Source organism: Chelon labrosus (genome assembly GCF_963514085.1).
Source record: "Chelon labrosus genome assembly, chromosome: 9".
NCBI lineage: Eukaryota > Metazoa > Chordata > Actinopteri > Mugiliformes > Mugilidae > Chelon > Chelon labrosus.
This window is the reverse complement of record NC_140359.1, coordinates 12078377-12094899: the sequence shown is the minus strand read 5'-3', so window position 1 is coordinate 12094899 and position 16523 is coordinate 12078377. Positions and strand designations below refer to the sequence as shown.

The following is a 16523-nucleotide window of genomic DNA, read 5'->3' as shown; positions in this document are numbered from 1 at the left end:
TTTGACTTTTTTATTTTTTTTTTTTTTTTTAAATATCCATTCATGCATAAACACACCTCACCCCAAATGACTTCAACTGTCCCCAGACACTGTAAATACCTGCGCACATATATCCACACCAAAAACGTTGGTTTTAGATAGAGGACTGTAAAAAATGAATATTAGTTGCTTTATTTGACCAGTCACGTTCAGTAAGGGTGTCATTCATAAACTGACTTTGTCCAGGCATGTGCAGCCCTCGGGAGAAGTACAATCTCCTTGACTTCCCATGTACCATAGCTATAACTATAATTTCTTCTATGTGCGCCGGTGGAGGTCACAGAGTCATGGCTAATCTGCAACGCAAGGCCTTATGGCTTCTGGATTCAATTACCTCAGCTACTTCTTTTACGTATGCTGTGATTAATGAAACCACAGTCACAGGAGGGTCAGTGAAGGTTACGCAGTTGCGCACACACGCCTGCGTGCACGCACTCAACATACAGTACTTATGCACCCATGTCAATATCTCGAGTAATTTAGGAGAGGGGGACATACTCAAGGTGAACTGTTTATTCTGGCCGACTTTATCTAAACTCGCACAAATTCGTATATTTTATTTCTGTTTGGGTGGGGCCTACGCATTCAATTTAAAATGTCTATGTAGACAAGAGCTACAGCGAATATGATGCAGGGTTTTATTAATTTACTCAGTGGTCACTTGAATTTATAGATGAAGCCTATTCAATTACTTTCTCTCACAGCCTCTCAAGTGAAGACAGGTCCAGGTAATGTCTTGATTCACTGTCTCCTCCTCTGCTACTTCTCACTTTATGATTTATAATTTCCCTTGCTTCTCGCCTTCAGTCCCTTTTCTCTGTCTTCAGAGTGACAAAAACTCTGCCCTCCATCTCTCTCAGTTCTCCTCTCTCTGAGGCAGGCGTGTGATTAAATGGCATTGTAGACACTTGTGACTTGAGACATGTCAAAAGAGCTGGGCAGTGGTTGAGTCAACAGTGTCGAACGGCGCCAATCCTTTCATTGATTTACTCCGTCTTTGAGTCTGACAGTAGGTTCAGGAAAAGGTGAGGAGGAGAAAGAAATGCCCTTGTGTCTGTTTTTAAATTGAAAATTATATTTGTATTTAATTATGCAATGAGCATGCACCGTTACTTGGTAAGTCAAGTCAAGTGTCATGCTGCTTGAGCTGATCCCTTGTCACGGTAATCCAGGGACATTTGTATCTACATCTTTGTCCATGCCCTATCAAGTTAGACTACATCTGGCTGGCGAACTCATGACAGGGTCGTGAATATACACCAGCTCACAGCACTGAGCATTAGCGCTAGCGTGTCCAGAAGTGACCCGCGTTTCTTGTCTTAGGACTTTTTTTCCACGCGGTCCCTTTCCTATCCAGTGCTCTTTCCACTGAAGAGGATACAAAACCGCAGGAGGCGACCACTTTCACAACATCAAATATACATACAGTAACGACTGGAGGAAAAAGTAAGCAGAGGGAAAACACAGGTTCTGTCCCCAAATGTGGTGTTAAGACGTTTAAGACCTTTAAAGCCCCAGTGATGGGTTTTGACAGATGCCAATGGTAAGTACATTCAGAGTGGAATGTGCCATGTGCAAAATTACTATAATTATCTTCTGGTAACAGAATATCAAAATATAGCAGGATTTTGGTAAAATGAGCGGCACAGCGATACAACAATTTTCTGTGAGCACATTTTTTTCTGTGCGGAGTCTTCTGCCTGTGCCTGTGCCTGTGTGCGGGTTCTCCAGGTGCAGGTTCTCCCGCAGTTCAAAGACACGAGTGTTAGGTTCATTTCATGGTTCTAAAGTGGTCGTATTTGTGCATGTGATGTGAGTATTGTTTGTTTGCTCTTTATGTTACATAGGATTGATTTCCACTTTTAAAAACTGTGTCATAATATTGTTAAGCCAATTTGATTGCCACAGCATTTCTGGCAGTTGCATGGTGATAGCCGTTGCATGGAAATTCACACACAGGCACAGTAGGATTAGCTACAGGATTGCCCAGACATCACAAAAATACCACAGGGGGAGATTACGCATATCTATCCACCACACGTCTTTCTTCTTGTGTTTATGTGCAGTATGTGGGACTGTGTGAAAAATAAGAGCTGGTGGTTACGTGTGGTCTACAACCCACATGTAGGGCCATTCACGCTGAACTGCGTTTTCCTCTCTTCACTGTCTTTAGTCTCCTTTTCATGACAGCACCTCAGGACACACTTAGATCCCACGAGAGCGCCGCTGTGAAGAAAATTGATGCAGTCCTCGATTGACCATGGACAGGTAATCAAATTAAGAAATTGCTCTTGACTGCAAACCCCACAGCAGTGAATCAGGAAGTAAAAGGTACACACCCAGCAATAAGATGCAGTACATCATACAGACACAGACACAAACGGTGTGTGTTGTTCAAAAGCTGTGTAATATACCTCACGGCTACAACAGAATTGATTCTCGACACTTTAAGAAGCTTAAAACTGTTCACAATTTACTCACTTTCTTTATTTGTTTTCAGAATTACATTGTGTGAGTGTGCTTTGTATGAATCATTTCAAATGTTCTTCCAACTTTAAAACAAATTCCTGACCTTTTTTATGGGTAGTCAGTGGCATTACACATGGTCATTGTTCACCTTGCTTTATTAGTAGATCCCCACAAATATTAGTGCTCACCTTGGATCTAAATATAAGATAAAGATAATCGCAGGATGGATTTGAATTAGAGATGGTGCATTAGATGCTGGCATGACAACTGGGCGTCCCTTTGCCTTCCCAGCCCCTTTTGTATCAGTCCAGGCATAGGATGACAAAGGGAAGTCCATAAGTCACATGACTGGATGGTGGATGAAGGAGGAAGTACATTTGTGTGTTCTTACAACCCTGGGAACATTTCTTAAATCCTTGGATTTAAGGCGTTAAGAGGATGACGGTGGCAGTGGTAACACTTGTAGAGAAGTAAAACAGGTTTTCATTCCGACATGAAGTCACTATCAGCAACGTCAGAGCTCTGACAATGAACAGAAACCGCGTCGACTAAGGCATGGTCTGAATCATGGCATTGCTCTCGACATTAAGAATACATCCTGCTTACTGACACTCTGGGTCAGTAAGCAGGCGTAGGGGTGTGCGCTCCTGTCAACCAAACAGTGAGAAAATTAATACAAAATGGCTTCATGTTGACAGCAAAAGAAGGTAATGACAAACAAATCATGGCTGCGAACAGCAATTCTCTGACTCAAATTTGATTCTGGCTGCGAGAGGCTATTGAGAAATGTATTTAAAGGGGATCAGTGAGATTTGTGTGTGCTTGTGTCTTTGTGTCTGTGTGTGAGAGAATGAGAGTGGGATAGAAAAACAGAGAAAAGCATTTTCAAATCCATTCGGCTTCTAGCTAAGGTGTAATGTGAAAATTGAAAACTGAGAAGAGAAATGCAATGTGACCAGGACGCAGCGGTGGATGAACGCTACACGGAGACAAACAAGTACCCCTGCAGACTCAGATACACAAACACTTATGTCTTTGGACACACAAACAAGCATTCACGTACACTCTTGCAACCATTTATGAGCACAGTGTACTATTGGTGCAATAAAGTGGAAAATAAAAACGTGTTTGGAGCTGCACAAAAAAATAAAGAGGAGAGTAAAATTCTGTTGAGTTACAGCAACAGTATGTTATAATACTATTGTTTATGTGTCAGTTTAAATATATATGAAGTCAGCACAATGATTTAAAATGTTTTGGATGATTTGTTAGTCTGGACTATCAAGTATGAAATACTGATAAAACTAGCATAATTTTTTCAAGCCTTTAGCGCACATTAGGTGCACATTGTGTCACTATGCACACATACACAAGTTTATTGCTGGCCATTATTTCTGTATTTGGTAGCTGTAAGCACTCCACCACAAGAGAACAGGCAGATTTATTTGAGGAAAGAGTTCATCTGAGCTGTCAGAAACCTTTGAAGGAAAAAATAAACTCCTCCTAAAGGGAAGGACAGTTTCAAAGGCTCATCAAGTTATATCGAGCCGGCTAAAAATACCCTCTCTGACAGCATGTGTTCAGTATAAAGCAGGTGATGATCTGGTTGCAGCTTTGAATTAGAGCGAACCCAATTAACCCTGAGTGGTGAAGTTGATAAAATATGGATTACAGTTTCATTATGTAGTTAATCACTCGCTGCATCATTTTAAAAACACACCCTCTAATTTAAGGTAAGTAGGTCAGTTTGGCAGAAAGCCTTGACAGACGGATAAAGTAAATTCTACTCACGCGTGTTAATCTTCTGGAGGGAGATATGTTTCTCCAGCTGGCGTCGAAGTTTGACCTCAGCGCCGTACTTTCCCGTAGTGCCATTGTCTGCCAGGATGAAGTGGGAATGGAGGCTGTTTAGGACCGTCAGCTTGCTCAGAGGGTTGGACATGGTCTGGTATGGGCGCACCACCTAGCCAAGGGAGGACAACATTTAATAGTTAACATATGAACTATGAATATATATATGAATATGTTAATGTCACTGACAGGGGTATGTGGTATCTTGACAAAGTAAATGTGGTTCAACAAGGTCATTGCTAGCACCAAACTAAATAAAAAACGAATTTGGTAAACATTGCAGTATGTTGTCATTTAGAAGAATCTCAATTAAAGGCACAGTCTATTGGTTTTACTACGCCTGAAGTTCAATTTAGTTTGTAAGGAGAGAACCACTCAGTTGTAGAAGGTCCTCTGTGGATCTTAACCGTGATTATCTGAGGGATTATCTTGATTTGGGCTTGGTTAATGGCAAGCCTGTGTTACACACTGGACAAAATAATTTGAAAGAAACCAGCATTTACCAGAACATAATGACTATACCATATACATGTTTTTGGAATGATTCAAAAAGGCACTCTGATGCTTTAACACGATTTTATATCGAGACTTTTACATTCAAGCCTTTGCCAAATGCGTTCACACAATACTGATTAAGCTAATCGTCACCAGGGAAATCTCTCTGTACTTCAGTTTTGTTTCCATGGCGACATTGCCATGCTGTTGCAAAGGTAGTGAGCCGTTCTACATCGACGTGCCGGAGCTGAGGAGGTAAGCAACTACAGCAATAAAGACGGAGTAGCTTACAATAACTAGCCGTAGAGTGGAGCCTTAAGCAGAAAAACAAAATTTACAACTGTTAACTAAGAGAAATTTCTAACGCTGCAGATTGTAAAGGAACCCAGCCCTCAGAAGAAGGACTACAGTGTGAAGCGATTGATATCAAGGACTAGCACAGACTACCAGTGGCGTGGCTGCCTTATTGAAGAGTACTGAATGAAGAGAAGGGGCAGTAGATTATAAAATAAATGCATCCTACATATATAGAACAGCAAAACATTTAATTTACTGTTATTAAAGTTACTACACTCCAATATCATACAAGACTATCGAGAGTTTCTCAGCAGCACTGGCGGCGCGCCTGACAGTCTGATGTAAACTCCTTTACTCATCAGGCATACAGTTGAAGCCAATGAAGCATGAAAAGCAAGCCTCCGCACTTAATCATCTCATTTTAGCCACCAGAGTAATCGTCTCTGCCTGAATTGTTCCTTTGGACAGATTGAGATGAAAATGTAACTATAACACTGATTCCTCGTGATCTGAATGAGTCAGCATGCGCTCCGTCGTCAGCTACCCAAGTGGGAGATTGATGCAGACTGGATTAGCTTACTCAGCATCTCAGTTAATAAGCCGTCTTTCACAGTTTGCAGGCTTTGGGAATTGTGGATCGCATCATGCGACATTTTTTTTTACATATATACACACACACACAAAGCAAGTTTAAAGCATGTGCGCTCAGTGACTTACATCTTTGCCAACTAGGTCCTCTTGATTTTCAACGATGCCCCATGGAGCAATACCGATGGTGCAGATCTTCCCCCTTGACTTGGAGGCGTGGTCCTTCAGTGCATCACCCACATGGCGAATGACCCCTGTGTGTGTGCATAAATGTTTACGAGTTTTTGTAGAGAAGGACAGATATAAGGATTTGTTTTGTCATGATCAATACACAACCTTAAGGCAGATAATGGTACAGTTTGCTGTGATGGATAAACAGAATCTATTAAGTGTGGCACGCTGCAGCATGGCAGCCAACATACACACACAAACACACACACACACACACACAGCTTCAAACACAGACGGGTTATAGCTCCAGGCTTCTAGTTGTTGTCCTCGGGGGAGCAGCAGTCAGACCTGGAGGCCATCTTATCCCATCTCTCCTGCTGACATTTATTCTTTCTCCACCTCCACCAACTGTCCCTCCAATCCAGCCATCCATCCATTATTCAGGCCTCCCTCTTACTCTTTGTTGCCTCTGCACCCATTCTGTCACTAAATCTTACTTTCTACTTCTTTCTGTATTCAGGTGTGGCCACTCCACAACAACCAATATGGTATCATTTTCCGCATCTGTTCTTATCTCTCAAATTGAACATCATTACTGTCAAACCTTTTCTCTAAGACACAACTTGACAAAATGATCAATCTATACAGAAGACAAAGTGAAGCCGTACTGATAAGAATATCAATAGTACAAAGGCTAAGAAATTAGGATTCTGTGCTATCCGAGTATATAAATAACATATCACGATTTTGCAGTCATTTGTGTTTATGTATGGTGAAGACTGATACATTGAAAGCAGCCAAGCGTAGGTGTACCATAACTAATGCAAAGAAGTCATGCCCCCCACCCCCCCAAAAAAAAAAAGCTGTCAGGAAACAGACTTCACTCGCTTAGACTACTTTCCATATAGATGATTACACAATTTTTTGCATAATTCATGTGCTGTCAGTCTGTCAGCTGACTTTACAGTTTTCCCAGTCTTATTTTATCACATACAATTTAGCTGGTATTACTTTCTTCCCTCCAGCTCCTACGTTCAAGATCCAGTTCACACATAGGCCAAATTCCCGTAGCTACTCAGTATTTGCAGGAACAGACCTCCTTTTTCTTAAGCAATAGTCTCCATAGCTGTGACTCTTCTAGACTCAAACAGGGCTCTAATTTCTGCCTCGGTTATTTCTGTCATGCTACTAATGAAAAAATAATATCTCTCCGGCTTGTTTGAAGCACCTTTTGATCTAAATGCCACTTCCTTTCATTCATGCTCAGTTGTAAAAATAAGCAGTCTAGACTGCTTGAAATTATTTTCAGTCAAGATGCATGAACTGCTGACTGAGAGCTTCCATTTCAAGGGTCTGGTCTGAGTTTAAGTGTCTGTCTGTAAAGTCGAGTGCTCATAATAGACTGAAATAACCATTTTACAGTGATCCAGTGGTTCAACATATTTGAAGCCCAGAGCAGGATGACAAATGATTATTTAACAGTGATAACTTATGAGGAACATTTGAACACATTTGGACTAATCATACTCGTAACAGAAGTGCCCACTTCATTTCTATAAAAAGAAATGAGGCTATGAGTAAAATGTTCACTTAAAACATTTTTTTCATAATTTATATTGACATTTAACAGAATTTATACCGAAATAAGAGATTTTATGTCCATTTTCAAAACAAACTGGTTTATCTGTAGGGTACTTCACCTGTGTTAACCCCTCCGGTGAATATCCAGGCTCCCGTTGTCATGGCAGCCTTGATGAGCCCTTTGCCAAAGACCTGCTTGAGTTTAGGCTGTAATTCAAAGTTCTGCAGGCCCCCGTGGACTGAGATAAGCAGCTTGGGCAGATCCAGCTGCCACTCCTTGGTCATCAGGTGGAGCAGCAGGTCAGGTTTGGTGTCATATGACACTCGCACGTACTGCAAGCGGTAAGAAATGTGTCAGTGATGCACATCTGAATCACTCTCAGGCACACATGGTGACTAAGGATCTGCATGTACCTGAGACATAAACATACAAAGGGAGCTAACACATACATAGATGTGCAAACACATTGTATCACATGTGAAAGAAATTGTGAAGACAAGGCACAATTGTGTCTTTGAACAAGACTGTAGATCTGTTAGTGCGAAGGGTTTTCACTTTTCAGGTTACAGAAAGTATTGAACAGATGTTTGCAATGATTGAAGAGCTGCATGCATATTGGAGCATCTGTTTATCTATCTAATTCAGCCTCAGAAACCCAACCTGACATGCTCCTGGATAAATAATTTATCAGTGGAAATAACTACCACATAATTCATGTTGAATCGTCTGAGTCCCCAGAATGCTACAGTATGTTACCATGGTTATCATCGACAGAGACTATGCCATCAGAGTGCTTTGGGGATTGGATATATTAATCAGGCAAAGACGTACCTGCTACAGTCTCCAGACATTTAACTCTATGAAAGCAATGATTATATGAATTTACATAACGGCTTTATTAATTTGATTTGATTTTGCTGTTATCTAAAGGCATTCTAATACAATACATTTTATCATTCACTGTAAGGATAAGCACACAAGGATACTGAGTCCTCTTGTCAATGTCATGTTGTATTTGTACTTTGTATGAAAGCTATTGAATGACAAAACCATAGCTAACAATGAGATATTTACAACCTTGGCATAACTGCCATCCTTGCAAATTGATTTCAGTCACTCAAGCATCTAACACTTCCTACCTCTGTTCCTGTGTGCCTGTTTACTGCAGTTGAGCAGAATATCTACAGATCACAGCTACAGTTTTCATTGTCAGTGAGTTTCACTACTTCAACTTTGTCCACTCATGTCTGAAGAATATGACATCCATGTTTATGTGTCCATATTTTCACAAGTTCACATACTGAGCATCATTATAGAAAATTGTTCCATTTTCAGAGCAACACTTGTTTACACATGGGAGCGCTTCTTATAAGAGGGCAAAAACCCGGTGCCACATGTCTAAGCATTAATCATTTAACATCTGGTTCCCTTGTACTGTTCAAATGTTTGTGTATGACCTCAGATACACAAATGCAGACATTTTTGAGCTCCGCAAGATCAATTTCATGCATTGCTGCATTTTTTTCTGTGTGTCACCTACAATGTCTTAACTCAGTGCACATGTGAGCTGCAGTCTGGTTGAAGGCAGTGTCACTATGGCATGAAACAATAAATGAATGCCGACCTCTTTCATTTCGGTTCACTTTCCCTCAGAAATATCAGGCTATAAGAAATCTGCTGCGTTTTTCTGTTTGTGACTCGGTTGCACGCCACATCTGCTGTCTTTGCTTTTTTTCTGTCTTTGGTGCAGTTAAGTATAGCAGGACACATTCCTCAACTGACAGCATGTTTTCTTACTATCATTAAAACACTCAGATTAGCTTTAACTAGCCTACGTAACCTACTACACGGCTGCTTGATGACATCCACTGGTACATAAGAGCAAACCAGGAGCATGTTCACCCAGGGTTATGCTTTTGAATAAACTGAGCCAAGCACTGCCATTAGTGTATTTGTGTGGATTGTGTTTCTGACCTTGAAGAGAACATTGACAAAGTACAACACAACGGATAAGTGAAGGGAGTCACCATGGCTTTGTTGGAGTGTCCTCCTCCCTGGAACTCAATGGTGCCGAAGGCATCAGTGGGGCTGAGCTGTGTGTGCTTGCTGATTGACCACTTCTCTGACAGGCTGTCATTCTTGGCCAAACGCTCTGCCTTATCGTTCTGACTGGAGGAGATGCCTGGCGGTAAGCCCACATGCTGACCTATCAGACGACCACAACAGCACCTGAATAAGAGGGTAAAGCAAAAGTGAATGTATGACTGGCACATTACAGTCCTTACAGAGAATAATTGAAATCTTGAGAAGTCTGAGCCTCAAGCAAAACTACTGTAACATTGGAAGGGAAAAAAGAGTGTGAGAAAGAGATTGTGTGTGACTGAAAGTGGGAGAGAAAAGAGCGTGAAAGCTGCCACAGACATGTGCCTAGCAGTAAGAGGTGGGCAAGGCTGAAGTGACAGCTTGTCAGCTGACTTTCATCTTCTGATTGGGACGAGAGAGGAAGAGGATTTACATGCCCATATGGTTTTTACTGCCTCTGTCATTTTTTGTTTTCTGTTCTTCAAACTTCTGTCTGTTCTGCACCTTTGTACACCTTCTCCCTTTCTGCAACTCCAGGAGTTAGGAGAATGACAGCTCTGAAATGTAGTATTTCTACATGAGTACAGTACTGAATGCCGCGTTCATATTCATTTTTGTTTTGTTTTTTTACCTTACAAGGCGGAGAGGGAGCCCTGGGAGGACTGGAGTCAGGAGGATTTGATTTTCATTTCATGTTTCCATCATCTCTTATCAAAGGAGTTTTGCCTTGCTCTGCCTTATGAAACAGCACACGAGTTTTTGACTAAAAGGGAGGATTTGATCTTGAGGAACAAGATCCCTTCCTCCTGCTCCTGGCTTTCACTCAGTTTCCTCAAGTTATGCTAATGTTGTTTACTTAACAAGTACTTGTTATTTCCTCTGTGTGTGTATAAGAGTGTGTAAGATGGACTGTACTGCAGGGGTTACACTTGACTTTGCAAATTTGTCTTCCAAAGGCAACAACATCAGAGATTTAGATAAAGTCACTGTGACTTTGGAGAGTGGAATGAGAGGGATGTTGAGATAATAAGTTCAAAGGTGTCTCTCTCCAAACTACAATTCATTTTCCTGAAGTGATTTTATCATTACAATCCTTTTATAGTGTGAGAATTATACAGAGATGGCCTTCATGAATGTACTTTAACATACACGTTGACACACTGATAAGCCACACGTTTATGCTCTGTCTTAGCGGTGTTGAATGAATAGCCTCTTAAAATGACGTGGAGCCCTTTAGTTTTTTTTTTGTCTTTATGATGTGGTATGTATCTGAATTTCAGTCATAACTGAGTTTGCTCTTTGTGGTTTTCAAAATGTATAATGCCATTACTGTGGCTTAGTAGTCTAGAGAGCATCTACTTTGGACGCAAATTCAGTAGAGGCCACTGTGATGTTACTCTGAGGTATGTTTAAAAAGGTCAGGGTCTTAATCTTTCTATTGTAGGCGGGCTTTCACACCATTAACGTCTTGCATTTCTTCCAGCAAAATATGTTATTTCTTTGAATAAAAAAAACATGTTGCTTTACATGCATTTGTACTCACCTATGGGGGTCTTTGGCGCTCACTATGATATGAACACATTCTCTCTTGCTGAATGCTCTTTCTATCCACGATTTCTGTGCCTGCAGCAGAAGAGAGAGAGGAACTGAGTCAGTCTTTGTCAAATAATGGAGCCATGACCCCAGTATGGTGACGTGACAGCGGATAGACAGCGGAAACAGGCTCACGTCATGAGCACGCTTCTGTCTGTCTAGTTTTAGGTGATGGCAAACAGAACGTGCGCCATGAGATTTTGGACGTAATGTCCAAAATGCACTTTGAAAAGATAAAAAATTTAAAGAAGAATCTGTAATTGCATGTACAAAAGCGAGAAAGAACAGAAATCACAGCACTCGGGAAACCGAATGACACACAAGGACGCGAACACAGAAACCAGACGCACAGCCGCTCACACATAATTCAAACGTAGAAGACACGCTGACAGAAATGTTTTATGTTATTCAGTGACTCCAGCCCAAACCGGATGAGATGAAGAGCTGGGGGAGAGAAAGCGGATGTTAAATGCACTGAGGCGGTAAATTATGTCAGAGCTCTAGTCCTTGGATACGTGGCTGCGCAGCCGTCTCAGTGCGTGCATGCCCACTGCATACACGTGTGCACATTTATGAGAGAATGTGGGTGGGTGTTTCTTTGTGTTGCACGAAGTCAATGGTGCGTGCATTTGTGAGACTGTGATGCTCTGCTGTCACATCTGCTGCAGGTCTGAGTGACACAGTGACTGACTGGAGCCAATTATCCTGCCACGGACACGACCAGAGAGACAGTGTGGAAGCGCAGAGGGATACACATTCAGCAGAGGATTAGAAACCAACACGCATCTGTATAGATGTCTCCACACAAAACCAGGATACAGTTACAATAATCCAGCTGATACATTGCTTTGTGTGTAGAAAACTCCTTGTTAAAATGATAATTTACTATGCAAGCTTTATCAGCAACCACACAGTTGTAGATAGTCTCTGACAGACTTCATTTAAAGTTATAATGGTGCATTTTCACAAGAGATAAGAGTAAACTAGCTAATAGGTACCAGGAAATGTCACAAGGTGAAAATTTTAATTTCATCTCTTAATTTGTCAGACCACAACACTAAGAGATAACAGCGCTGTTTTTGATAGTATCTGCTTTGATGTCTGCCTGCTCTCTAGCGCAACTGCTACAGAATAAATCATCTTAACAACGTAGACACTTGCCCCTTAATAGTTTAATGGTGTCATTAGAGTAACTGGATGTGATTGTGGGCGGAGAATCTGACAGCTTAAGTGTCCCTTCTTTGATTTGTAATAGACACATTTTATTTTGAGTTGCTTTCCCTGTTTTTCTATTATAGTGCAGTTGAAAATGGAAATAGCAAAAGTTGGGAAAAAAGGAAGCACTGTGCTGAAGAGTGGGCTTCATGATTTCACCTTAAGATAAGTTCCTTTAGGGTTAAAGATGATAAGACAAAGTATTAATACTACTAAGCTGATGGCAAAATCCACCAACATATACATCATTTTCATTCAAGGCCACCCAGAAGAAGCATATTCTAACTGAGTATAAGTACTAAATCCAGAGACAACATGCTGCGGACTGATTAGATTCTGATTAGATTTGAGTCAATAGGCAACTTCAAGAACACAAAGTTAATTTACCAAAATAGACACGGATTAATCAAAGAAAATTGCATTGGTCATTTAAACCACAATCAGTGATTAGACTCTCACTCACAGCATGCTGCAGTGTTTTCCCAGATTTGTTGTATTTCTTTCTTAAAAATACCATAATAACAAAAGACCCGAGTACAGGTGAGGACCAACTCGTTTCATTTGTTGTCACACCCAAATCATATGTACTCAGTTAATCAACCATAATGTGTGTCTGTGAAGTGTGAAATCAGTATCTGTCTTTTCTTTGTTTAATGCTTTTATGTGTTACTGAATTATCTGCCATTTAACTACTTTGTGGTTCAAAGGTTGTACTTCCTGGGTCAAATCGCCATTCGAGGAAGTGGCAACACCAGAGGTCCAGAACACGACTAAATGTCATTTTCACAGACAAGCAGGAGGCCACACAGACCAGACCCCCAAACCCACAGCAGAGGGAACACAACAGCCATGAAAACAAAAGGACAGAGCGTTTTTTTTTTCTGCTTTTTACTCTGGGAGAGCGGTCCCAGCTCTTCTCCCAGCAAGCAGAGGTGAGAGCTGCTTGTACAGGGCTTTCCCCACTGTCACGGCTACAACAACACACGCCCCATCCGCCTGACTGGCCCTGTCACACCAAGGCACGCCAAAACCCACCGCAACCGTTCACCATCAGGCCAGGCCTGCACACAGGCACACTTACCCTAACACCAGACTTCCCACGATTAACCATTACTCTGGGGGGCTGAGGGGGCTGCTTTTACAGATCACCCTGACCGCGATGACTCAGCAGGCCACAACAACACCCCCAGCCCCATTCTTTCTCTGACATGCTAAAACTCTGTATTCATCCGCCAGCTACTCCTGGCACAAAATAGACCCATTCAACGGTTGCAGCACCAGAGGTTTTTACATATGATTAATTCAACAGAACTAAACAGTCTTTTATGCTCTAACCACAGTAAAACAGGAACCACAGTAGCTCAACGCCAGAGCCTCAAATACAAAGATTTCTCTGCCTTTACATCCCATTATTCTCCTTCTGTTTTCTTTACATACTGTTTGCACATTCTCTCACTCTCCCTGTCTCATACTGTCGCAGCTCCGTGTCTCGCTCTTCCTCTCACACTCTTCAGAGTTGCTTATGAGATTTGACATGGTATGATGAGATGGCACATGGCCTGCACACCATTGTGTAATTAAGATTTATCACTGGGGCGCACTCACATGCACACTCACAAACACACCAGCTGTCCAGCAAAACTGTGGATTGATTCTTATGCGTGCGCGTGGTGTGAGCGTGCAGCAAGTGAGCAGCATCTGACAGCCTGTTAGGGGTCTTGACTCCATTACACTCAACCACGACGACCTCCCCCCCTCCTCCCCTGTTTCCTCTTCCCCCTCCTTCTCTATTGTATCTCCTTTTTGTTATTGGCACTGGCAGGGAGCTGAATTGAGAACCATATCCAATCAACAGCCCTAATCTCTCGGCTCTCTCCCCTTTCCTACCATTTTATTTTCTCTTTTCCTTTTTAACCAACACGAATGGCTCAGCTTGAAAATGAACATACAGGTGAGCCTGTAGAAATGTAATATAATCATTTATAGCCTATAATACAGGATATAACATTAAATAAAAGACCCCTTCAGCTGCTTCACAATGAATTTAGTTTTACTGCCAGTTCAGAGATGAAAAACTTTACACACATTGAGAATGACAGTATAAGTGAGTTATTAAATTTTTAAACAATGGTTCTCAGCAGATGGTGGGCTAATACACACCAATTTGCCAAATCATTAGGTACACTAGTGAAAACAAATGCATTCTAAAATAACTGCAGTAAATCCTCCTTCGGGACTGTAATAGTGTTAGGTTTATGTTGAAACAACGTGCTAATTCGACTGTATGATCAATGTGTCGGTACAACATAATACAGTTCAATAATACGATAAACCACAGCCTCCAAAATAGAAACACAGCGGAATCAACAGCTCTATCAGGTATTTTAAAGAAATGCTGAAAACTGTAACCTTCATGAGGATAAGATTTAGTGCACTACCGTTATATAAGAACGCTTTGATTTTCACTAGTGTACCAAACTGGCAAGTGAGTGTATGAAGAAATCAAGATGGCCCACAATGGTAAGGCACAGTTGATGCAATTGTATTGTAGCAAACAGTTAAAGAACTATAAATTAACATTTCACCATATATTTAGTACTTATTCTCATCTTTCCTATATTTATTTGCCACTGAAAATAATTGAATAAATATATTTCGTTCCTTAGATCATACAGAAATTGACACTGTCCATAAAGCTGTATAAGGTTCCATTATTTTAAACACAGAACATTGATTTTTGAATATATGTTTTTAAATTCGGTTGAACTATTAGTAAATTAAGATATATAGAAGGTAATGGACACGATAGGGAAGACGTAGATTTGAGAAGGTTCAACAGAGTGACAGTGTCCTGTTTTCTTGACTCACCTGTGTCGGGTGATGTGCAGCATTGCTGTGGTCTTTCCTCCACACTCAATGATGATTGTGGTGCAAGAGGCATGATCCTGCATATAAACTAAAAGGCACTAAATTAATCTAATCAGAGCAAATATGACCAGGCCACGTCTCTGTCCACAGGCAACTGATCTGCTCCGAGACTACTGGCACTGCCGGAACGTGTGTGTTTGCATGTGTTGGCGGGTGTGTGTATTCACAGCAGTGTAGTTATGTTGAACTATCTCTCGCTGTCTCCTCCCTGCTCCCGAGGCCACACGACCACTAAAGTGAAGACATATTATAAAATCTCACATGTGGCACAGTCAATTAACCGATACATGACGCCACAATAGTGTCCAACTCAGTCTCAGTTATTAAATTTTTTATACTTTCCCAGACACAGTGAACTTAAGAGAATTAAACATTGTCTTCCATTTCTCTCCAGCACATTTAAGCTTTATATTAAAGTTGGAGAGAGAGAGAAAGAGACAGAGTGTGTGTGTGTGCGTGTGCGTGCGGGTGTGCATGCGTGTGTGCGTGCATGTGTGTGTCATCTCCCTTAGCTGCATTTCTGTCAGAGATCAAGACCAAAGGGAGACTCTGAATGGCAACAGAGCCTATTAGGTGGAGCAACATGACATCCGTCTGGCCTGCTCACCATCTTTATCTTGTCCTAAATGACTCACACAGATACACACACATTTTTGTACATGAGTTTTTCTCATTGCACTTGCTGTTCCCCTGGTGGCCATATTACAGTGCAAGGGTGGTTTCCTGCCTGTTTTCATCAAGAGGATTAACAAACCTGTAGATAATACAGACCGCGTTTAATGACCAGGAGCAGCGGGGGAAACTGGGCACATTGGGCTCTAATCTCAACTAAATGAATTCTGCACAATGCACAAAGCACAAGCGGGAAGAAAACAGAAAGGAAAGAGATTATTCTTTGCAAAAATTGTAATCCCAGTTAATATAAAAAGAAAAACACCTACACTTACACACTAACAAAAAAACGCAAATGCAAGCAAAAACAAGATTGCTTCTCCAAATGTGATGTAAACTAAAGGACACCCTAATGTATGCAGTGTCGTGACAGACCCAGAATGCTTGGAGGAGTGCACCTGAGTCCAAACCATCCAGATGCTGTAGGATACCAGAGGCCGGTGTGTGTACAATGAAAACTCCACACGCAAACACACACCTATGAGCAAGCAGCGAGGATGGCAGGGTCATATTTTTTGACCTTCTCAATTATTGTCAGGTA

At 41.3% G+C, this 16523-nt stretch overlaps 1 protein-coding gene across 6 annotated transcripts in view; it reads right to left on the bottom strand.

Annotated features, from left to right (window-relative positions):
- The window catches only part of trpm3 (transient receptor potential cation channel, subfamily M, member 3), a gene marked incomplete at both ends in the record, with an annotated part of 120374 nt that overhangs the window by 44513 nt on the left and 59338 nt on the right, over window positions 1-16523 (bottom strand). For all 6 annotated transcript variants that reach the window (XM_084552029.1, XM_084552031.1, XM_084552030.1 and 3 more), the window contains 5 exons: window positions 4300-4471; window positions 5869-5993; window positions 7611-7824; window positions 9520-9721; window positions 11118-11197. In XM_084552029.1, coding sequence (XP_084408155.1) covers window positions 4300-4471; window positions 5869-5993; window positions 7611-7824; window positions 9520-9721; window positions 11118-11197 — 793 coding nt within the window. The remainder of the gene's footprint in view (window positions 1-4299; window positions 4472-5868; window positions 5994-7610; window positions 7825-9519; window positions 9722-11117; window positions 11198-16523) is intronic.